General features: G+C 43.3%; 1 protein-coding gene across 2 annotated transcripts in view; it reads right to left on the minus strand.

Annotated features, from left to right (window-relative positions):
- The window catches only part of vps13c (vacuolar protein sorting 13 homolog C), a 350,466-nt gene that overhangs the window by 215,846 nt on the left and 109,253 nt on the right, over positions 1-25,367 (minus strand). For both annotated transcript variants that reach the window (XM_078532613.1, XM_078532615.1), the window contains one exon: positions 9,481-9,610. In XM_078532613.1, the coding sequence (XP_078388739.1) occupies positions 9,481-9,610 (130 nt within the window). The remainder of the gene's footprint in view (positions 1-9,480; positions 9,611-25,367) is intronic.

The following is a 25,367-nucleotide window of genomic DNA, read 5'->3' on the forward strand; positions in this document are numbered from 1 at the left end:
ATCTCATATGTCGTCTTAACCACCTCATCTACCTGCCCTGCTACCTTCAGGGTTCTGTGGATATGCACACCAAGGTCCCTCTAATCTTTAGTACTTTCCAGTGTCCTACCATTCATAGTGTAATCCCTTGCCTTGTTAGCCCTCCCCAAGTGCATTACCTCCCACTTTTCCAGGTTGAATTGCATTTGCCACTGCTCTGCCCACCTGACCAGTCCATTGATATCCTCCTGCAATTTACAGCTATCCTCCTCTCTATTTACCACCCGACTAATTTTCGTGTCATCCGCGAACTTCTTGATCATACCCCCTACATTTAAGTCCAAATCATTTATGTATACCACAAACAGCAAGGGCCCCAGCACCAAGCCCTGTGTAACCCCACTGAAAACAGACTTCCAGTCACAGAAACATCCCTCTACCATCACCCTCTGCTTCCTGCCTCTCAGCCAATTTTGGATCCAACGTGCCATTTTGCCTTGGATCCCATGGGCTCTTGCTTTTTTGACCAGTCTGCCATGAGGGACCTTATCAAAGCCTTGATAAAGACCATGTAGACCACATCAAATGCATTACCCTCATCAACACTCCTGGTCACCTCCTTAAAAAATACGATCAAATTTGGCAAACACAACCATCCCTTAACAAATCCATGCTGACTATCACAGAATTATTACAGTGTAGAAGGCAGCCATTCGTCCCATTGCGTCTGATTATTAATCATTAATTAATTTATCATTAATTAATTATCTCTTATTAATCAGTGTCTCTTCAAGTGCAGACAGATTCTATCCCTCGGAATTTTTTCTAGTAACTTCCCCACCACCGAGGTCAGAATGACTGGCCTGTAATTTCCTGGCCTATCCCTTCCTCCCTTTTTCAATAATGGGACAACATTAGCAGTCCTCCGACACCTCACCTGTGGCCAGAGAGGATTTGAAAATTACTGCCAGGGCTCCTGGTATCTCTTCCCTTGCCTCACTCAACAGCCTGGGATACATCTCATCCGGGCCTGTGAGTTTATCCATTTTAAGGCCGCTAAATCTGCTGGTACCTCCTCTCTATGTTAATTTCCTCTAATATTCCACAGTCCCCACCCTGATGTCTATACCTACATCGTCCTTTTCCATTGTGAAGACTGACGCAAAGTATTCATTGAGGACTGTACCTACATCTTCCGGGTCCACACATAGATTACCTCTATGATCCCTAATTGGCCCTATTCTTTCCCTAGTTATTCTCTTGCTCTTTATATATTTTTTTTAAAACCCTCTGGGTTTTCCTTTATTCTACCCACCAATGCTCTCTCATGCACTCTCTTAGCTTGCCCAGTTTCCTTTTTAAGTTCCCCCTACACTTTTTATACTCCTCTAGGGACTCTGCCGTACTGAGCCCTCGGTGTCGGCCACAAGCTTCTCTTTTTCTCTTAATCCTAATCTTTATGTCCCATGACATCCAGGGTTCTCCAGGCTTAGTCCCCCTCTTTGTCTTTACAGGAACATATTTACCCTGTACTCTCACTATTTCCTCCTTGAATGCCTCCCACTGCTCTGACAGTTTTGCTGGCAAATAGCTGCTCCCAGTCCACTTGGACCAAATTGTATCTCATCTTTGTAAAATTAGCCTTTCCCCAGTTTAGAACTTTTATTCCAGGCCCAACCTTATCCTTTTCCATAACTATCCTAAATCTAACTGAGTTATGGTCACTATCTCCAAAATGCTCCCCTACTGATACGCCTTCCACCTGCCCAGGCTCATTTCCGAATATTATGTCCAGGACTGCCCCCTCCCTTGTTGGGCTTTCTACGTACTGGCTGAAAATATTCTCCTAGATGCAACTCCAAGATTTTGCTCCCTCCCTACCTTAGCTAAAACTACCCCAATTAATATTTGGGTAGTTAAAATCCCCCACTAATGCTGCCTTATTATTCTTACACTTTTCTGAAATTTGATTACATATTTGATCCTCCATCTCTCCCTGTTTGGGGGCCTATAGTACACAGCCAACACCGTGTTTGCCCTTTGTGTGTTTTCTACCCATCTGACCTCATTTGATGATGCTTCCAAGGTATCATCCCTCCTCACTGCTACAACTGATTCCTTGGTCAATATTGCGACCCCCTCTTCTTTTATCCCCCTCTCTATCTCGTCTGAATACCCTATAACCAGGAATGTTGAGCTGCCAATCCTGCCCTTCTTTTAGGGGAGTCTTGGTCATAGCTATGATATCATACTCCCAAGTGCTTATCTGTGCCCTCAGCTCGTCTGTCTTATTCCTCAGGTTCCTTGCATTAAAATACATTCCATTTAGCCTTGCTAAACTCACTTTTTTCTTATCTAGCCTATGTTTCCTCTGCCTTTCAGACTCACTTACTAGCATTCCTGTAGGTAGATTGGTGAGGACCAGGTCAAGTAGGGTTTTTCCTTCTTGTTGGTTTCCTCAGCACCTGCCGCAGGCCCAGTCTCGCAAAAATATCCTTGAGGACTCAGCAGGCTTGGTCAGTAGTGGTGCCCCTGAACCATTCTTGGTAATGGGCATTGAAGTCTCCCACTCAGAATGCACTCAGTGCTCTTGCCACCTCAGTGCTTCATCAGTTGAGGAAGAGTGATGGGTGTTAATCAGCAGGAGGTTCTCTTGCCTGTTTTGACCTGAGGCCATGAGACTTCATGGAATCCGGAATCAATGTTGAGGGCTCAGGGCAACTTCCTTCCAACTGTAAACCACTGTGCCACTGCTGGGTCTATCCTGCCACAGGATAAGACATATTTGGGATCTTGATGGTGACGTCTGGGATATTGCCTGGAAGGCATGATTCAGACTATTGCTTGACACGTCTTTGGGACAGCTCTCTCAATATCGTCACAAATCTTCAGGAAGACTCAAGGGTCAACAGGGTTGAGTCTATTGTTATTTCTAGTGCCTAAATCAATGCCAAGCAGTCCGCCAGTTTTATTCCCTTTTAGCTTTTCTGTAGTAAGTTGGCACAACTGAGTCGCATGCTTGACCATTTCAGAAGACAGTTAAGAGTCAACAAGATTGCTGTAGGCCAGACTTCCTTGCCTCAAGGTTTTAATTTTTTAAAAATTCATTCATGGAATGTGGGCATCACTGGCTAGGCCAGCATTTATTGCTCATTCCCAATTGCCCTGGAAGGTGGTGAGCTGCCTTGAACTGCTGCAGTCCATGTGGTGTAGGTACACCCACAGTGCTGTTAGGGAGGGAGTTGCAGGATTTTGACCCAGTGACAGTGAAGGAACGATGATATATTTCCAAGTCAGGATGGTGAGTAGCTTGGAGGGGAACGTCCAGGTGGTGGTGTTCCCGTGTGTCTGCTGCCCTTGTCCTTCTAGGTGGTGGTGGCTGTGGGTTAGGAATGCACTGTGAATCCAGATGGATTTTTACAACAATCTATGATAGATCCATGGCAGAGTCACTGTTGGCTCACTTTCAATTAATTGAATGTTATTAATTGAATTTAAATTCCACCAGCTGCCAAGGTGAGATTTGAACTCATGTCCCCAGGGCATTAGTCTGGGCATCTGGATTACTGGTTCAGTGACACTACTCACCACTGTCCCCTTGCTTGAAGATTAGCTCAAGCTACTGTGGTCGCCATAAGGCAATTTTTTTAGAGGCTATAGGAAGATATTTATTAGACAAACTTACATCATCAACTGTCACCATTGCTTCCAGCAACTGTAAAGCCATGGTCACATTTAGAGCAAGTTTTTGATATCAGTTAATATCATGAGGAGATTTTTCAACTTTACCACAGTTGAAATGGTATATAGTTGAAATCTCGTAGAGACTACGCCAATGGCGAAATCAAGAATATAACATCTGAGGTAGCGGGTAAGTATGGTTCACATTCTGTGTAGGTAATATTCTCAATGTTATGGTATCAATACTTCAAAAATATTTTACAGGTGATTGATGATTTGTATATTTTCACTGCCAAACACTTTCAATGCTAATCTCACTAGCATTATGTGAAAGTTGGCAATAATAAGGATTATATAATAATATAGTTGAGTGGAAAACTATTGTGCCTTAACCGAACAAGTGAAAACCCATGGCATCCAACCTGTAACACTAAGAAAACTTTCTCTTCAATGCACTAGGGCTTCCATCCTTAAAAAACAGCAGTTCAATTGTTCAGCAGGTAACATGAATTAAAGTAGTAGTAATCTTCTTCCTGGCATTTAGTATTAATAAGTTATTTCCACATTCATGGTCTACACATAATACATGCCAGCTTTCCAGGGTTAACACTTTCAGGATAGAAACATTGAAGGGATTTGGAATCCAAGCCACCCCTTTCCGCCCAGTTTCTTTCACAACCTTACCATGTCTCAAATCACTTCACAGCCAATGAATTCTTTGTGTAGTCAATGCTGTAACATAGGAAACACATCAGCCAATTTTCACAATGAAGTGAGGTCCCACAAACAGCGATGAGATAATGACCATCAGTGATTATGGTTGTGCAATAAGTATTGGCTACAAGACCAAAGAGCTACCCTGCTCTTCTTTGAAATAGTGCCATGGGATCTTTTCTGTTCACTTGAGTGCGCCTTGATTAAGCATTTTATCTGAAAGATCTCCAACGATGCAGCATGTTCTTCAGTACTGCACAGTGTCAGCCTGGATTATGTGCTCTGGTCTCTGTAATGGGATTTGGAACACACAACATTCTGACCTAGAGACAAGGCTACTACCCACTGCGCCACAGTTGGCAGCATCTCCCAAGTGCCTGATGGAAGCATAGTCCCATAGCTATGTAAAACTTAATATAGAGCACTCTCAGCTACTTACGAGCATACCAATTCGGAGAAGGAGTAGGTCATTTGGCCCCTCAAGCCTGCTCCGCCATTCAATAAGATTATGGTTGACCTGATTGTGGCCTCGATGTCACTATCCAGCAGGAGTTAGAAGAGAGAGCCCATAAAGCAGTGGAGAGAGAGCCAGGAGTTTACAGATAAAATTTAAAAGTGATGTCACAGGAGTCCCGTAAGTTAGCTGGTTGATAAGTATAGGCATTTCCAGACTCAGCAAAGAGGAGATGATTGGTGAGTGACAGGTGGGTTATGATGTTATACCATACTATATTAAACACTTTATATAAATTTAAAGGTATGTCAGTGCAGCTCGACCATGTGAGTTGTGTATCCTGCGGGAGGTGAGGAGTTGTACAGGCACAAAGTGTCCTCGATGATTACATCTGCCGGAAGTGTCACCAGCAGCAGAACCTTGAACTCTGGGTTGCAGAATTTGAGTGGCGGCTGCACTGACTGTGGATTAGCTGAGGATTACCTGGATAGCACTTTTAGAGAGGTGTTCAAACCGCAGCTAAGAGGTACACAGGCAGAGAGAGGAGGAGTGACCACCAGAGTATCGAAGAGGAACAGGCAGGGAGTGCAGGAATCCGAGGCTCTCTCGCTCTCTAGCCACTTTTCCATTTTGGATACTGGTGAGCGAGACAGTTCCTCAGAGGACTGGAGCAAGAGCCAAATTCATGGCATCAGGGGTGGCTCAGCTGCACAGGAGTGGGGGAGGAAGAGTGCAAGTGCTATAGTGGTGGGGGATTCCATAGCTAGTAGAGCAGAACAGATGTTTTTCTGGCCATAGACATGACTCCAGGATGGCATGCTGCCTCCCTGATGCCAGGGTCAAAGATGACACAGAGCAGCTGCAGGACATTCTTTTGGGGGGGAGGGTGAACAGCCAGAGGTCGTGATCCACATTGGGACCAATGACATAGGTAGGAAAAGAGGTGAGGTCCTGAAAGCAGATTTAGGGAGTTAGGAAGGAAATTAAAAGGCAGGACCTCAAGAGCAGCAATCTCAGGATTACTCCCAGTGCCGCGTGCTAGTGAACATAAGATAGGAAAATTGAACAGTTCAGCATGTGGCTGGAGAAATGGAGAAGCAGGGAGGGCTTTAGATCTCTGAGGCATTGGGACTGGTTTGGGAGCAGGTGGGGCCTGTACAATGAGGGCAGGTCACACTTTTGCAGGACTGGGGCTGGTGTCCTCGCAGGGAGGTTTGCTAGTGCTGTTGGGAGGGTTTAAACGAGATTAGCAGGGGGATGGGAACCTGAGGGGAAATTCAGAGTGGAGAGGAGAAAAACTGGCAGTGAGAAGTAGAGAAGTATTACCTGATATAGAGGATATATCAGAGAGTAGTAACAAGGTAAATAGAATACTTGGAGAGTTTGATAGAATTAGGCTAGGCAATAAATAGTAAGCCATTAGAAGGGGTCAGAGTAACGGGGAGTTAAAGTCTAAATCAGGGTTTAAGTGCATGTATGTGAATGCACGGAGTGTGGGGTTAATGAGATTGGTGAACTACAGGTTGACAAATGGAATTATGATATTATTACTATAACAGCAATCTGGCTCAAAAAAAAAGGGCATGATTGAACAGTAAATGTTCCTGGGTACAATGTGTTTAGGAGGGACAGGAAAGGAAGAAAGTTGGGGCGTGGGCAGTGGAAGGGGAGAGAGTGGCAGCATTGATTAAAGATGACATGACAGTCCTGGAGAGAGACAGGATGGGGTCAAGGGCAGAATTTCTCTGGCTAGAGGTAAGGGATGAAAAAGGTGCAATAACATTGATTGGTGTAGTATATAGACCAACTAATGGAAAGGATGCAAAGAAACAAATCTGCAAAGAAATTACAGAGGGGTGCAAAAATTATAGGGTAATTATAATTTAATTTAATTCTCCAAATATAGACTGGGATAGGAATAGTGCAAAGGGACAAGAGGGGCGAGAGTTCCTGGAATGCGTTCAAGATAATTTTCTGCAGCAGTACACTTCCGGTCTATTGAGAGGTCAGGCACTGTAGGTCCTGGTTCTGGTGAATGAGTTGGCCCAAATGGGTCAAATATCAGTGGGAGAGCATTTAGAGGACAGTGACCATTGTATCATAAGATTTAGGTTGACCTGGTAAAAGGACAAGGAACAATCTATAGCAGGAATCATTAATTGGGGGAAAGCCAACTTCAATGGGATGAGAATGCATCTGAGTCGTGTGAGTTGGAATCAAATTTTGGCAGAAAAGATAGTGGCTGGACAATGGGCCACCTTCAAAGAAAACATATTGCAGGCAATGTCAGGGTATATTCCCCTGAAGAGGAAAGGAAGGACAAACAAATCCAGAGCATCCTGGCTAACAAGAGAGATAGAGGTGAAGATGAAAAGGAAGAAATGCGCATACAGCAGATATCAGGTAGAAAATACAATGAAGAATCAGGCTGAATGCAGAAAATCTAGAGGGGTAGTGAAAAAACTAAGAAGAAAAGCAAGGTGGGGGCATGAAAAGAGACTAGAAGCTAACAAAGGGAATCCCAAGGTCTTCTGTAAACATATAAATAATAAAAGGGAGGTAAAAGAAAGAGTAGAGCCTATTAGAAATAAAAAAAAAGATACTAGAACATGAAGACAGGAGAACTAGGAGGGGTATTAAACAAGTATTTTGAATCTGTCTTTACAAAAGGAGGAGGTGCTACCCAGGCTGAGGTGAGAGGGGTAACTGGTACACTTGAAGAATTTACAATAGAGAAGGAGGTGTTAGAAAGGCTATCTTTACTGAAAATTGATAAGGTACCAGGACTGGATGAGATACGTCCAAGGGTGCTGAGGGAAGTGAGAGTGGAAATTGCAGAGGCACTGGTGATAATCTTCCAGCCTTCCTTAGATACAGGGGAGGTGCCAGAGAACTGGAGAATTGCAAATGTTGCACCCTTGTTCAAAAAGGAGTGCAAGGATAAAGCCAGCAATTACAGACCAGTCAGTTTTATTTCAGCGGTAGGGAAACTTCTGGAAACTCTAGTTCGGGGCAAAATCAATAGTCACTGAGACAAGTGCAGGATAATTAAGGAAAGCCAGCATGGATTTATTAAGGGAAAATCATGTTTGACTAACTTGGAGTTTTTAAAGGAGGTAACAGAGAAGGCTGACAAGGGCAGTGCTGTTGATGTGGTGTATATAAATTTTCAAAAGGCATTCGACACAGGGCCACACAGCAGGCTTGTGATCAAAATTCCAGCTCATGGAATAAAAAGGAAAATAGGCACTGGGATAAGAAATTGGCTGAGTGACAATTCAGAGGGTAGTGATAAATGGTTGTTTTTCAGATTGGAGGAAGGTTTGTAGTGGAGTTCCCCAGATTTCGATGTTGGGACCCTTGCTCTTCCTGATATATATTAATGACCTAGACTGTGGTGCGCATGGCATGATTTCAAAATTTGCAGATGATGTGAAGATTGGAAACATTGCCAACTGTGGTGAGGATAGTCTTGAACTTCAAAAGAACATAGACATGGTGGATTAGGCAGGCAGGCAAGTGGCAGGTGAAATTCAATGCAGAGACGTGAGAGGTGATTGATTTTGGCAGGAGGAATATGGAGAGAGTATAAAGTAAAGAAAGAAACCTGAAAGGAGGTGCAAGAACAGAGAGACCTCAGTGTTTATGTACATAGGTCATTGAAGATGGCAGGGCATGTTGACAGAGCAGTTAATTAAGCATATAGTATCTTAGGCTTTATTAACAGGGGCATTGAGTTCAAGAGTAAGGAGGTCATGTTGAACTTGTGCAAGACACTAGTTAGGCCTCATCTGGAGTACTGCGTCCAGTTCTGGGCACCATACTTGAGGAAGGATGTGAAGGCATTAGGCAGAGCACAGAGGAGATTCACAAGAATGATTCCCAGGATAAAGAACTGTAGCTATGAGGATAGATTGAGAGGTTGGGTCTGTTTTCCTGGGAGAAAAGAAGGCTAAGAGGAGACTTGATAGAGATATTCAAGGTCCTGAGGGGTATGGACAGGGTAAATAGTGAGAAACTGTTCCCACTCAAGAGAGCATCAAGAACTAGAGGGCACAGATTCAAAATAATTGTCAAAAGGAGTAAAAGTGTTGTAAGGAAAACTCTTTTCACCCAGAGGGTAATTTGGAGTCTGGGATAAACTTCCCGAGATGCTGGTGAAGGCAGGTTCAGTCAAGGTATTGAAAAGGGAATTGGACGGCTATCTGAAAAGAATGTGCAAGTTTCCAGGGATAAGGCAGGGAAATGGGACTGGGTAGAATGCTCTTTCAGAGAACCAGAGCAAACTCAATTGGCCAAATGGTCTCCTTCTGCACTGTAAAGATTCTGTGACTGTGATATCCTGCCTACTCATGATATCCTTCGATTACCTTGTTGGACAAGAATCTACCTACCTCTGCCTTAAAAATATTCAATGACCCCGCCTCCACCATTCTCTGGGGGAGGTAATTCCACATACTTATGAACCTCAGAAAAAATTTCTCCTCATCACCATCTTAAATAGAAGACCCCTTATTTTTAAACTGTGTCCCTCGTTCTCGTCCCTTTCACAAGGGGAAACGTCTTTTCAGAATCCATTCTCTCTCTCCACTGTGGTGGGAATAGCAAAGTAAGGGGAAATTCATTGAAATACAACAAGATAAAAACTGTACCTGGCTTGCTGAACAAAAGCTGTACACTTCTGAGCTCCACATCAAACTTTTCATAGGCTCGTTCCAGAATTTCCTCCAATGAATAACTTGGGGATGTTGCTTTCTCGTCATTGTGGCTAATGCTGTTTAACTGCAGAAAGGTAAATTTGTAACTTGTACATGCTTTGTTATTCATAGCTGGACAAATAACTAAAGATTTCAATTCCAGAAGAAGGTGTGAAGGTTCGTGCACTTTGCAGAGCATAAAACAACTAATTGGCATTTTTGTTGATTCAAGACTTTAAAGCGAAGGACCCAATCTGTCTACATCATCACCGGTAATAAGCTTCCAATGACCGATTACGAAGCTCATCTATAACTAGAAAAACGCAAGTTGTTTTAAGGCATCTCGAACTCACTTAAAAATAGCATTTACTGCTGGAGCTGTTAGAAATCTTCAATTCTTTTCAATAAAATGAAGACAGTGACCATTTTAAAAAATATATATTGCTGCTGTTTCCCAGTCTCCCCACACCACATACCACAAGCAGCTGAGACCTGCTCCTAGATCCCCACCTAAACTTCTCTGAATCAGCTATGAGGGTAGTGTGTGGGAGCAGCCTGTGACACTTCTGATAGCTTTCCCTTCCTTTTTGTGGGTGGAACATAATCTCTGCTTTGTCATTTCCCCGGGGGCACAGCAGAGATTTAACAATTCATTGATCTAGCTGACCTTTCACATTAATTTATAATTTACCACTTTATGATGGCCTATTTTCATCATGAAAAAAAGTTGTTCAGGTTGTTGTAAAAAGACGTCTATAATCTTCCCACAACATTTCACGTATTAAAGGTTTTCTACACCACTTACTGGATGATGATTACTGAGGTTAGCACCCACACGGGGTACTGCTATGTAACAGCTAAGACTGACTTTTCATGATTCCAACAGTTGCCTTGTGGAGGAAGTACAGATCTTGGAGTCATGAATATGAAAGATAGTGATTAATAAATCCAAAAGGGAATTCAGGAGAAACTTTTTCCCCCAGAGAGTTGTTAGATTGTGGAATTTACTACCACATGAAGTCGTGATGGACAGCACAGATGCATTTAAGGGGAAGCTTGAAAAAGTTGAGGGATCTGCTGATAGGGTGAAAGGAAGCTTGTGTGGAGCATAAACACCAGCATGGACCAGTTGGGCAGAATTGCATGTTTCTGTGTTTTAAATCCTATATATCAGGTGGCAGCCAGAACCAGTGCAGATACTATTCAGAAGCAGCCTATTCAGCCCAACAGGTCCGTGCTGGTGTTTAAGCTCCACACAAGCCTCCTCCCACCTTATTTCATTTCATCTGATCAACACATCCTTATAGTTCTTTCTGCCTCTGCTAGTTTCCCATACATTAATTTATGCTTTTAGTTTCAGCCACTCCACGTGCTAGCGAGTTTCACATTCTCACCACTCAAAGTTAAGTGAGATTTGTTAATCTGACCAAGTTAAAAGACGACAGCAGGCTTGAGCAGCAGAGTGCTCATGTTACTGGACTAGTTATCCAGAGGAAAGGCACCATGATCCCATCAGGGCAGCTGGAGAATTTAAATATAGTTCATTAAATAAATCTGGAATTAAAAAGCTAGCATCAGTAACAGTAATCATGTTACTGCGGGTTTGTCATAAAATCCTATCTTGTTCACTCACCCTTCAGGGAAGGAAATCGGTCATCCTTTTCCAGTTTAGCCTACATGGTAGCAATGTGGTTGAATTTTAACTGAAATGGCCAAGCAAGCCACTCAGTTGTAAAAAATCTTTACAACTGACTATTACGTGCAACGAGAATTATGACATTAGACCCAACACGAAACACATACGGTATCGGGCAGCGGTTTTGTCCGTGCTTCTCTACAAGTGCTGAAACTCAGGCAACTTATAGACGTCATATCAAAGCCTGAGAATAACAATAATGCTGTCTTAGTGCAATGGGAGCGTCCTCCAAGACACACATATACCAAGTATAGAGGATATGGTAATCTCACATTAGCTGAGATGGATGGGACAGGTCATCAGATGCCCAACTCAAAACTGCCCAAGCAAGTTTCTAGGGAGCTACTTCAGGGAGCCTATTCACACAGGAGCCAAAAGAAATGTTTCAAAGATAATCTCAAAGCCTCTATGATGGTCTGTTCTATAAACATCAACAAATGGGAAGCAGAAACAAAAATAGCTGGAAAAACTCAGCAGGTCTGACAGCATCTGCGGAGAGGAATAGAGTTAACGTTTCGAGTCCGTGTGACTCTTCATCAGAACTAAGGAATATAAGCTGGTTGAGGGGGGGTGGGACAGGTAGAGCTGGATAGACGGCCAGTGATAGGTGGAGGCAAAGAAGAGATTGCCAAAGATGTCATAGACAAAAGGACAAAGGGGTGTTGACGGTGGCGATATTATCTAAGGGATGTGCTAATGGTGACATTAAGGGTAGAAAGCAGGACAAGCAAGTGACAGCCCTTGTGTGGGTTGGGGGGAAGCGATCAAAATAGGCTAAAAGGTGGAGGTAAAACGATAGATCAAAATAAATTTTAAAATAGGTGGGAAAAGAAAAATATATTTGTTAAAAATTATAAATTATTGGAAAAAGGGGGATTGGAAAGGGGGTGGGGATGGAGGAGAGAGTTCATGATCTGAAGTTGTTGAATTCAATGTTAAGTCCAGAAGGCTGTAAAGTGCCTATTCGGAAGATGAGGTGCTGTTCCTCCAGTTTGCGTTGAGCTTCACTGGAACATTGCAGCAGGCCAAGGAAGGACATGTGGGCATGAGAGCAGGGTGGAGTGTTGTAATGGCAAGCGACAGGAAGGTCTGGGTCATGCTTGCGGACAGACCGAAGGTGTTCCCCAAAGCAGTCACCCAGTCTGCGTTTGGTCTCTCCAATGTAGAGGAAACCGCATTGGGAGCAGCGAATGCAGTAGATTAAATTGAGGGAAGTGCAAGTTAAATGCTGCTTCACTTGAAAGGAGTGTTTGAGCCTTTGGATGGTGAGGAGGGGGGGGGGGAAGTAAAGGGGCAGGTGTTGCACCTTCTGCGGTTGCATGGGAAGGTGCCATGGGAGGGGGTTGAGGTGTAAGGGGTGATGGAGGAGTGGATCACGGTGTCCCGAAGGGAACATGGGAAGCAGATGCCCAATCGCGATCAAAATGGCAATCAATCATCAAAAATGGTGTCACGACCTTCCGGACCAACAAAGACAGCCAAGGGGAAAGTGAGAGCGAGAGAGAGAGAGAGGGCAAATCGAGCCAGCAACCTGCCACCACCTCTAACAACAAATAACCAATATCCTCACTCTGCGCGAGCCTTCAAGGCTAAGATAAGCCATCTGGGAACCCTGAGCCAACATTAACATCTCATTTAAACCAACCAGCCACGAGGAAGAATCAACCTCGACACAAAGGGCTGCCGGTGATAAAACTGGACCATTCACCCAACATTGACCTAGACATCAGAATCATAGAAGAAAATAGCACATCCACCCCAGACAGCCCAACAAAATCCTCCTCATTAACATCTGGTTCCACAAGCTAGTCAAACAAAAGTCTGACATAGTCATACACATCAAATTATATCCTGCAGCCAATGTCCCAGACTCCTCCTTCACCATCCCTGACTTTGTCCTGTCCCAATGTCAAGGCACAATACCCAGAGGTGGCAGCACAGTGGTATACAGTCAGGAGGGAGTTGCCCTGGAGTCCCCAACATCAGCTACGAACCGATGATAATGCAATTGAATGTCATGTTGGAGATGGTCATTGCCTGGCACTTCTGTGGCGCAAATGTTACCTGCTGTTTATCAGCCCAAGCCAGAATGTTGTCCAGGGTAGATGCAGGTAAGGTGTTTTCCCTGGTTGAGGAGTTTTGCTGCATATGGGCACGGACTGCTTCAGTACCTGAGGTGTTGCAAACGGTGCTGAGCATTTGCAATCATACGAACATAGGGACTTGGGGACATGCGAACATAGGAACACAGGAGGAGAAGTAGGCTATTCAGCCTATCAAGCCACCTTTTTCCACACTATCCCCATATCACTTTACGTCATTGGTATTTAGAAATGTGTCAATCTCTGCTTTAAACATACTCAATGAGTGAGTTTCCACAGCTCTCTGGGGCAGAGGATTCCAACAATTCACAATCCTCTGAGTAAAATAAATTCTCATCTCGGTCTGAAGTGGCTTCCCTTATTTTAAAATGATGTTCCCTGGTTCTAGACTCCCCAACAGGGAAAACATCTTACCTGCATCGACCCTGTCTACCCCTTTAAGCATTTTACAGGTTTTAATGAGATTACCTCATTCTTCAAAATTCTAGACAATACAGGTCCAGTTTCCCCAATCTCTCTTCATAGGAAGGAACAAGTCTGGTGAATCTTTGCACTTTGAACTTTGTCGCACTCCCTCTATGGCAATAATATCCTTCCTAAGATAAGGGAACCAAAACTGCACACAGTACTCGAGGTGCAGACTAACCAAGGTTCTATATGGTTGAAGCAAGACTTTGCCTACTCCTGTACTCAAATCTTCTTGCAATAAAGGTTAAGAATCCATTGACCTTCCTAATTGTTGGCTGCACCTGCATGTTAGTTTTCAATGACTTATTGACGAGGGTATCCAGGCCCCTTTTGTGCATCTACACTTTCTAATCTGTCACCATTTAGAAGTACTCTGCACATTTGTTCCTCCTACCAAAGTGGATAATGACATTTTTCCACATTATATTCCATCTGCCATGTTCTTCCCCATGCACAAAGTCTGTCCAAATTCCTTTGCTTCTTCCTCACAACACACATTCCCACCTAGCCTTGTGTCATCTGAGAACTTGGTAATATTATATTTGGTCTTCAGATCCAAATTATTGGCATATATTGTAAACAGCTGGGGCCCCGAGTACTGATCCCTGTGGCACACCACTAGTCACAGCCTGCCAATGTAAAAGTGACCCGTTTATTCCTACTCCATTTGCTGCCTGTTAACTAATCCTTTATCCATGCCGGTATATTATCTCCTGTCCCATGTGCTTTAATTTTGCTAACTGTTAGGAAAGAGAGATAGTTTAAGGAAGTTATATTGGTATTTGTAGGTGTTAGCAATGAGTTTTAGCTTTAAAGTTTAAGTTTGATTTGTATTTCTGTATGTGTGTTAAGGTCAAATGGAGTTTTAATGTCACTTTAAAAAGATGTTTGCATTTCTAATGAGGAGTTTTACAGCTCCTAAAGAGAAGGTAAAGATACAAGGGTGGAAGAATTGAGAATTGGGCTGCTGCCTAGCAACAAGGGGCCAGACAGGAAGGTCCCTCCCACAGACACAGACGAGAAACAGCAGTTTTGCTTTGGAAGCTTTTAGAATTCAGTTGGTTTTGAAGTTGCTGTCAGGAGAGACTGGAGCAAAGGGGACAGATAGCCAGTCCCAAGCTAAAGAAAAACCCCAAAAATCCAGGGGACCGGAAGAGGGGAAAGTCCAAAGCAGGCCTTCTAGTCAAAGGAAGGACAGGAACCTGCGAAAAGGTCCTATTAAGTGAAGTTAAGAATGAGGGACAGAAAGAAAGGCTCCAAGCTTCAGATTTAAAGAGGCAAAAACTGCAGAAAGCAGATTTAAAGCAAGAACAGCTTGCAAGAGGCAAGAAGGTGCATAGAGACAACTGAAGGTCTGTAACTCTTTGTTATGGGTATGTGAACTGCGGTACTGATGAGAGCTGAGTGAGTGAGAGAGTGTGTGTGTGGAAGACAGCTTGAAAGCATGTGGTGACCCAGAGAAGAGGAGCATTGGAAGGAGAGTTCAAAACCCTGGAGGTGAACCCTTGCAGAAGGCGTCTGAGAGAAAGCGTTGGTTTGGGAGAAGGTTCCAAAACGAGTTCTTCGAGAGTGGCGATTGGAAACCCTTGTGTGAAACATGGGGTTAGTGAGGCTAGTTGGTTCATGGTGTGACAAGCATCTGGAGGAGTTGAGGAGAAATCCATAGCATCTTGTTGAGGTGGCATCCGTCACTTGGTTTCAGAGCGTGGTGTGTCTGACCACAGGGTGTCTATTGGTACATGGACTCTGCACTTATTGTGGCCCTTTAAGTATAAGATAGCTTTTGTAACTTGTGTTATCTTTACAAATCTGCATATATCTGTAAAGGTATACCTGTGGGTGAAGGAGTATTGTAATATAGTTCATCCTTTCCTGTTGAATAAATGTTATTCTTTTGTTAAAAGTTCATCAGCTAACTCCTGTGACTCTGTTTAGTAGCTACTCTCCACGTATCTAAACGAACAAATAAAAGTTAGGAACTATCAAACTCGGTTCCAGTCTGGGATTAGGCTTGTCCAGGGGTAACCGTATCTGGGATTGTAACATAACCAACCTCCTGTGTGGGACTTTATCAAAAGCCTCCTGAAAATCCAAATATACAACATCCACCAACCGTCAGTAACATCCTCAAAAGAACTCCAGCAAGTTCATCAGGCATAATTTCCCATTCATAAATCCATGTTGACCATGCCCAGTCAGATCATTATTATGTTATTACCACAGCCGGTGTTAACTGCTGCGTAAACCCGGAGGGAAACTTAGCTTACAGGCCACCACCTTTATTTTTTTCGTATTCTGATAATGAGAAGAAAATATACCAATCTCAGCAGTAAGAGGTCCAGTAACACTTTTGAGTTTTTTCAAAATTAAAAGTAAAAGTTTTATTAACAAGAAAAAAAAATTAAGCATTCAAGATTACAGTTACACAATTACAGTTAGTCTTACAAAACATTCCCCCAAAAACTCTCTATTTGGTCAAACCCATGAGTAAACACCTTCCAGGCAACACTCCCTTATAGATATTTAAATATGAAAAAATCCACTACTGTCACACAAGGCAAACTGCTGTAGCTTCAATAGAAGTGTACCATATGACCGTTACCCTCTTCCACTCTGCTATGGAATCCACTTCAGAATAAAACTGCTTCCTGCAGCGGGCAACTCCACCTATCTCCATCTTAACATCTATATAGCCATCTCTCCAGCTCAATAGCTAAAAAAAGAGCTATCCACAGTAACTCTCGAATACCTTTTTTCCCTTTCATCTCAGTCCTACTGTTCTCACGCCCCTTTGAAACTCCAACCCTTTCAAATGTAAGATCTTTCATCTTGTCTTTGCTTTTGGGCCAATAAAAATATAGCATCCCCACTGCTATTTATCTTTGGGCTCCTGCAAGAAGCAAACATTTTCTTTTCTACCTCTGACTCCACTTTGAAATTCAAAGGCCCTCTCAATTTATCTAAAAATGCAAATGTTAGATCAAACCTATTTACTTGTGCCTCAACTTAACACCTCTTATCCTTTCCATGTTTCCAAAACCCCAGACAACCTGACTCACATCAACCTCTTGTCCAGTTTAATTAAATCACACACACACACCAGCCTTCTTTACAAAATAGCATAATATTCCCCCAAAATGTTTGAAAAAAATAACATCCATTCTCACAATTGTCCGTGTCCATTTATCACATCCTTTATAATAGATTCTAGCATTTTCCCAATGACGGATGTAAGGCTAACAGGTCTGCCATTCCTGGTTTTCTCTCTCCCTCCTTTCTTAAATAGTGGAGTCCAATCTACAGGGGCCATTCCAGATCTATAGAATATGGGAATGCATCCATTATCTCCATAGCTACCTCTTTCAACACTCTGGGATGTAGGTCATCAGGTCCCAGGGGCTGATCAACCTTCAGTTCCATTAATTTCTCCAATACAACCTTCTTATTAATACTAACTTCCTTCAATTCCTCATTCTCCTTAGTCCCTTGCATCTCTAATTCTGGGAGATTTCTTGTAACTTCCTCAGTGAAGACAGACACAAAGACCTCATTTAGCTTCTCTGCCATTTCTCGATTCCCCATTATAAACCCTCCTGACTCTGCCTGTAATGCATCCACACTTGTCTTAACCAAACATTTCCTTTTTACGTACCTTATAAAAGCTTTTACAGTACTTTTTTATGCTTTTTGTTCATTTACATTCTATTCTCCCCTTTCTAATCAGTTCCAGGCCCAACCATCTTCAGCTGCTTCATCAATGACCTTCCTTCCATCATAAGGTCAGAAGTGGGGATGTTCACTGATGATTGCACAATGTTCAGCATCATTTGCAACTCCTCATATACTGAAGCAGTCCATGTCCAATGTCCAGGTTTAGGCTGACAAGTGGCAAGTAACTTTCACGTCATGCAAGTGCTGGGCAATGACCATCTCCAACAAGAGAAAATCTAATTGTTGCTCCTTGACATTAAGTGGCATTACCATCGCAGAATCCCCCACTATCAACATCTTGGGGGTTACCATTAACCAGAAACTATACTGGACTAGCCATATGGATACTGTGGCTACGAGAGCAGGTCAGGGGTTATGAATGCTGAGGCGAGTAACTCATCTCCCGACTCCCCAAAGCCTGTCCACCATCTACAAGGCACAAGTCAGGAGTGTGATGGAATACTCTATGCTTGCCTGGATGAGTGCAGCTCCAATACTACTCAAAAAGCTTGACACTATCCAGTACAAAGCAGCCCACTTGATTGGCACCCCATCCACAAACATTCACTCCCTCCACCACTGACACACTGTGACAGTAATGTCCACCATCTAGAAGATGCACTCCAGGAACTCACCGAGCTCCTTAGACAGCACATTCCATGCCCACGACCACTACAATCTAGAAGGACAAGAGCAACAGACACATGGGAACACCACCACCTGGAAATTCTCCTCCAAATTACACACCATCATGACTTGGAAATATATCACCGTTCCTTCACTATCGCTGTGTCAAAATCCTGGAACTCCCTCCCTAACAGCACTGTGGGTGTACCTACACCATATGGACTGCGGTGATTCAAGAAGGCAGATCATTACCACCATCAAGGGCATTTAGGGGTGGGCAATAAATACGAACATACGAATTAGGAGGAGACCCATTCCTGGTACTAGTCTAGTAAGTCCTCTACGAACCGCTTCTGACACATTTATATATTTCTTTAAATAAGGAGACCAGTACTGTACACAATACTCCAGATGTGGTCTCACCAATGCCCTGTACAAGTGCAGCATAACCTCCCTACTTTTGTAATCAATTCACCTCACAATAAATAGTAACATGATAGGCCACTCGGACCCTCGAGCCTGCTCCGCCATTCAATAAGATCATGTCTGATCTGAATGTAGCCTCAACCCCACATTCCTGTCTACCCGCAATAACCTTTCACCCCCTTGTTAATCAAGAATCTATCTAGCTCTGCCTTAAAAATATTCAAAGACTCTGCTTCTACTGCCTTTTGATGAAGAGAATACCAAAGACTTACTACCTTCAGATAAAAAATTTCTCATCGGTCTTAAATGAGCGACCCCTTATTTTTAAACAGTGACCTCTTAGTTCTGGATTCTCCCACAAGGGGAAACATTCTCTCCACATCGACCCTGTCAAGGCCCCTCAGGATCTTAAAGGTTTCAATTACATCGCCTCTTACTCTTCTAAATTCCACTGGATACAAGCCTAACCTGTCCATCCTTTCCTCATAAGACAACACACCCATTCCTGGTACTAGTCTCGTAAGCCTTCTCTGAACCGCTTCTGACACATTTATACCTTTCTTTAAATGAGACCGGTACTGTACACAATACTCCAGATGTGGAGTCACCAATGCCCTGTACAAGTGCAGCATAACCTCCCTACTTTTGTAATCAATCCGCCCCACAATAAATAGAAACATTCTATGAGCTTTCTTCATTACCTGCTGTACCTACATACTAACCTTTTGTGATTCATGCACTCGGACACCCAGATCCCTCTGAATCTCAGAGCTCTGCAATCTCTCACCATTTAGATAATAAGCTTTTTTATTCTTCATGCCAAAATGAATGATTTCACATTTGGCCCATATTATACCCCATTTGCCAGATCTTTGCCCACTCACTTAACCTATGTCCCTTTGTAGCCTCCTTACATCCCCCTCACAATTTACTTTCCTACCTATCTATGTCGTCAGCAAATTTAGCATCCATTCCTTTGGTTCCTTCATCCAAGTCATTTATATAAATTGTAAAGAGTTGAGGTCCCGCACTGATCCCTGTGGCACACCACTCATCATATCCTACCAACTAGAAAAAGACCCATTTATACCAACTCTGTTTCCTGTTATCCAGCTAATCTTCTATCCATGCCAATATGTTACCCTCTACCTATGACCATTTATTTTCTACAATAACCTTTGATGTGGCACTTAATCAAATGCCTTCTGGAGATTTAAGTACAGTGCATCCACCGGATCCCCTTTCATCCGCAGCACATGTGACTCATTCAAAGGACTCAAATAAATTGTTTAAACATGATTTCCTTTTTACAAAATCATGTTGACTCTGCCTGATTGCCTTGAATTTTTTAAGTGCCCTGCTACACCTTTAATAATAGCTTCTAACATTTTCCCTATGACAGATGTTAGGCTAACTGGCCTATAGTTTCCTGCTTTCTGTCTCCCTCCCTTTTTGAATATAGGAGTTATATTTGCTATTTTCCAATCTAAAAACAACCTTCCCAGGATCTAGGGAATTTTGGAAAATTAAAACCAGTGCAACAACTATCTCACCGGCCACTTCTTTCAAGACCTGAAGGTGAGACCTTCCGGACCTGGAGATCTGTCAGCCCGCAGCCCCAACAATTTGCTCAATACCACTTCCCTAGTGATTGCAATTTTCCTGAGCTCCTCCCTCCCATTTCCTGATTTACAGCTATTTCCGGGATGTTACTTGTGTCCTCTATAGGAAAGGCCAGAACAAAATACCTGTTAAATTCATCAGCCATCTCCCCACTTTACATCATCAATTCCTCAGACGCACTCTCTATAGGACCAAAGCTCACTCTGTTAACTCTTATCTTATTTAAATATCTATAGAAACTCTTACCAGCCATCTTTTTATTACTAGCTAGCTTTCTCTCATACTCTAATTTTTCCATCCCTTTTAATCTTTTTGTCATTCTTTGCTGCTCTTTATATTCTTTCCAATCTTCTGACCTGCCACCCGTCTTTGCGTAATTATATCGTTTTTCTTTAAGTTTGATACTGCCTTTAACGTTTTTAAGTTAATCACAGATAGTGGACCTTCCCCTTAGAATTTTTCTTTCTAATTGGAATGTATATATTGTGTATTCTGAAATATTCCCTTAAATGTCTGCCACTGCACTTCTGCTGACCTATCCCTTAACTTTAAAGCAGTCTGCTTTAATGCCCTCATAATTGCCCTAATTTAAGTTTAAAATAGCCAGCGTTGCCCACATCCCATGAATGAATAAAAAAAAGTTATTTTGTCATCCTCCACTGCATTCTAAAATGCTCCTGATCCTCAGGTTTGCTACTGTTTCTGGCCACTTTATAGGCCTTTTCTTTTAATCCTATACAATCCTTAACTTCCTTTGCTAGCCATGGTGCTCTTTGGGTTTTTGTGCCTTGTATAGCTGCTGTAAACTCTAATAATTCTTTGAAGATTATCCATTGCCGATGTACCGTTCTATCTTTTAATGAATTTTCCCAATCCACCTCAGTCAATTCGCTCCTCATACCTTCATAATTTCCTTTGTTCGTATTTAACATCCTGGCTTCAGATTGAACTACCTCACTTTCAAACATAATGCAAAATTCTACCATACTATGAGCACTCATCCCGAAAGGTTTTTTTTTCCAACAAGGTTACTAATTAGTTCTTTCGTGTTACATAATACTACACCGAAAATGGCCTGCTCTCTAGTCAGTTCCTCAACCTACTACTCTAGAAAACCATCCTCACCACACTCTGGAAACTCATCCTCCACAACATTAGTGCTCATTAGCTTTACCCTGGTCAGAATTTTGATGTCGGCGTGCGGGGGAGGGCCCGGTATGCCAAAGCGTAAAATGACGCGCGGTGCGTCAGATGTCAGTGCGCGGCATTTAGATATTACGTTCGGCAGGCATGCGCCGGAAGTGGTTGCATGCCCGAACTGTTAACAGCATGTAAGGGCCATTAAAAAAACCAATTATAGTAGTTATCGACGCTGCCCGTCCAACGTTAAGGTTGGGGGGCAGGCGAAGAGCCCAAGAAGCCTTCGCATTTTTCAGGAAACCTCATCCACAGGCGGGATGAGCTTTCCTGAAGGTTTTATTAAATAAATAATTTTTGCATAATTCATAAACATGTCATGTGAGGGCAAATGTCTACATAATTTTTAACTTTATTATTTATGAACTTTTATTATATGCTTAATCTCCCTGAGGCAGCTCTGTGCTTCCTCCTCCCCCCGTCCGCACAGGTAGCACTGAGCGCTACCGGCCGTGCATCACGCTGGGCAGGTCTTAATTGGCCTGCCCCTGTAAAATGGTGGCATGCAGCCAATCGTGGGCGCATGCCCATGTCCGCTCCCAACCGACATTCAGAAAATTCTCCCCCGAGTCTATATGCAGATTGACGTCACCCATGATTACTGTATTACACATGCTACATGCTTCTCTAATCTGATTAATACCATGCCCCACACTACCACTAATGTTTGGTGACCTACAAACAACTCCCACCAATGTTTGCTGCCCCTTGCCGTTTCTTACTTCCACCAGATTCCACATTTTGTTCTTCCCTAATGCACTGATCCCATTCCTTATTCTCAGAGCAATACCACCTTCTTTTCTTTTTTTGCCTGTCCTTCCTAAGTTGAACAGCAAACGTCCCCACTTCTAACCTTATAATGGAAGGAAGGTAATTGATGAAGCAGCTAGAGATGGTTGGGCCTAGAACACTACCCTGCAGAACTTATGCAATTATGTAAAAACAAAACACTGTGGATGCTGGAAATCTGAAAGTGCAGAGATGCACTGCAGTGATGTCCTGGGATTGAGATGATTGACCTCCAACAACCACAACCATCTTCCTTTGGGCTACTTATGACTTCATCCAGTCAAGAGTTTTCCCCCGATTCCTATTGGCTCCAGTTTTGTTCGTGCTTCTTAATGCCACATTTAGTCAAATACTGCCTTGATGTCAAGAGCAGTCACGCTCACCTCAACTCTTGAGTTCAGCTCTTCTGTCTACATTTGCACAAAGGCTGCAATGAAGTCAGGAGCCAAGTGACCCTGGCGGAATCCAAACTGAGCATCAGAAAGCAGGTTATTGCTGTGTGAAGAGTCGCTTGACAGCATTGTCGACAACCTCTTCCATTACTTTGTTGAAGATCAATAGTTGACTGATGGGGTGGTTTGGATTTGCCCTGCTTTTTCTGGACCAGACATACCTGGGTAATTGTAGACATTGCTGGGTGGATGCACATGTTGTAGCTGGACTGCAAGAGCTTGGCTACAGGCGCAGCTAGTTCTGGAGCACAAGTCTTCAGAACTATTGCCGGAATGCTATCAGGGCCCAAAGCCTTTGCAGTATCCATGCCTTCAGCCATTTCTTGATATCACGTGGAGTGAATCAAATTGGCTGAAGACTGGCATCTGTGATGCTGGGGACCTCCGGAGGAGGCTGAGATGGATCGTCAATTCATGTCATGATAATTTTCATAACATTGTGATTTATTGTAAAGGTGGGTTAATAGTGGGGTTTGGATAGTTTCTCTGAGGTTGTGCATGTGAGGGTTGGAACTGAATTGCAGACAGCTAGTCTGGAGCTTTTGAGTTATCAGAAGGGAAGCTAGGTTTGAAATGCTAAATACGTAAACATGGCTGAAGTTTTAGAATGTGAAGTGTGAGGAACATTTGTATTTTTAGATAAACCAGAGTTGTGAATTTCAGCGATTATAAGGTGTTACACCTAGCCAACAGAGGCTGAGCCAAACTGTGTTTATTTTCCCCAAAGATTACTGATAATATGAGTACCACAGAAGATTTATATTATGGAAAAAGTAAAGTTGCAAAGACATTTTGGAACAATAGAATTTACATTAAAAAGGGAGGAACATGTATAAATGAGATGAGATTATATGTAAGGGGAAAGGCATTCGAAGATCTGACAAGGGTGAAAAGCATCCAGCCTGTATGTATCAAGCTGTTGTATACAGGAACTGAAGCTAAGAAAACTCACTGTGAATTTCACTGTCCAGGGTATTGTGTGTTTTGCTTTGGTCTGCTGGGATCTATCTTGTTTTACTGTTGCCTTAACGGAGGTGTAACTGGGAGTCAGATTAATTAGGGGTGTTAGGAGTTATCATAGTAGTAGCTTATAGACCTATGTATGTGCTTAAAATCTTTTCTTCTATTAATATATGTTTAATTTAGTTTTGTAAAAAACCTCTAAGACTCGGTGGTCTTATTACTACTGGATTCAAGGCACGCATTTCAAAATAAAAATACAAATTGCAAAACGGTTGTGGCAGCTGTCTGGGGTTTGAGCAGCTCAGCATTTGCCATCCGCTGTGCCGGAACAATTCAGCACTTCTGGCTGAAGTTTGCTGCAAATGCTTCAGCCTTGTCCTTTGCACTGGTGTGCTGGGCTCCCCCATCATCGAGGGTGGGGGTATTTGTGGAGCCTCCTCCTCCAGTTAGTTATTTAATTGTCAACCAACATTCACGACTGGCAGGACTGCAGAGCTTAGATCTGATTTGTTGCTGTGGGATTGCTTATCGCTTGCTTCCCTGTTTAGCACGTAAGTAGCCCTGTGTTGTAACTTCACCAGGCATCACCCCATTTTTAGGTATGCCTGGTGCTGCTCCTGGCATGCCCTCCTGCACTCTTCATTGAACCAGGGTTGATCCCCCAGCTTGATGTTAATCGTAGAGTGGGGGATGTGCCAGACTATACGATCACAGACTTTGGCTGCATGCAATTCAGCTGTTGATGGCCCACAGCGCCTCATGGACGCTCAGTTTTGAGTTGCCAGTTCAGTTCGAAATCTATCACATTTAGCACAGTGGTAGCGCCCCAGAATGCAATGGAGGGTATCCTCAATGTGAAGGCATGACTTTGTCTCCACAAAGACTGCAGTGGTCACTCTTACCAATACTACCATGGACAGATGCATCTGCGACAGGTAGATCTGGTGAGGACGTGGTCAAGTAGGTTCTTCCCTCTTTTTGGTTCCCTCGCCACCTGTCACAGACCCAGTGTAGCAGCGACGTCCTTTAGCACTCAGACAACTCGGGTCAGTAGTGGTGCTCCCGAAAACTCCTGGTGGTGGACATTGAAGATCCTCCACCCAGAATACATTCTGTGCCCTAGTCACCCTCAATGCTTCCTCCAAGTGGAGTTCAACATGGGGAAATACTGATTCATCAGAGGAGGAGATGTGGGAGATGGTAGCCAACATGAGATTTCCTTGCCAATGTTTGACCTGATGCTATGAGGCTTCATGGGGTCCAGAGTTGATGTTGAGAACTCCCAGGGCAAGTCCTTCCAGACTCTGCCATACCCACAGCATGGCGATGGTCCTGTCTGGGACATTGTCTATAAAGTATGATTCTGTGAACATGACTAGGTCAGGCTATTACTTGACTAGTCTGTGGGACAGCTCTCCCAGTTACGGTATAGGGCCCCAGGTGTTGCTAAGGAGGTCTTCACAAGGTCAGCAAGGCTGGGCTTGCTGTTGTAGTTTCCAGTGCCTTGGTCAATGCTGGGTGATCCGTCGATTTCATTCCCTTTTGACTTTGAAGTGGTTTGATACAACTGAGTGGCTTACTCAGCTATTTCAGAGGGCATTTAAGAGTCAACCACATTGCTGTGGGTCTGGAGTCACATGTAGCCCGGGCCAGGTAAAGACCACAGATGTCCTTCCCTAAATTGCATTAGTGAACCAGATGGGTTTTTATGACAATCGACAATGGTTTAATGGTCATCGTTACTGGAAAATCCTGGAACCACCTCCCCCTGCCCTCCCCAACAGCACT

This window comes from Cetorhinus maximus, chromosome 30 (genome assembly GCF_964194155.1).
Source record: "Cetorhinus maximus chromosome 30, sCetMax3.hap1.1, whole genome shotgun sequence".
Taxonomy (NCBI): Eukaryota; Metazoa; Chordata; class Chondrichthyes; order Lamniformes; family Cetorhinidae; genus Cetorhinus; species Cetorhinus maximus.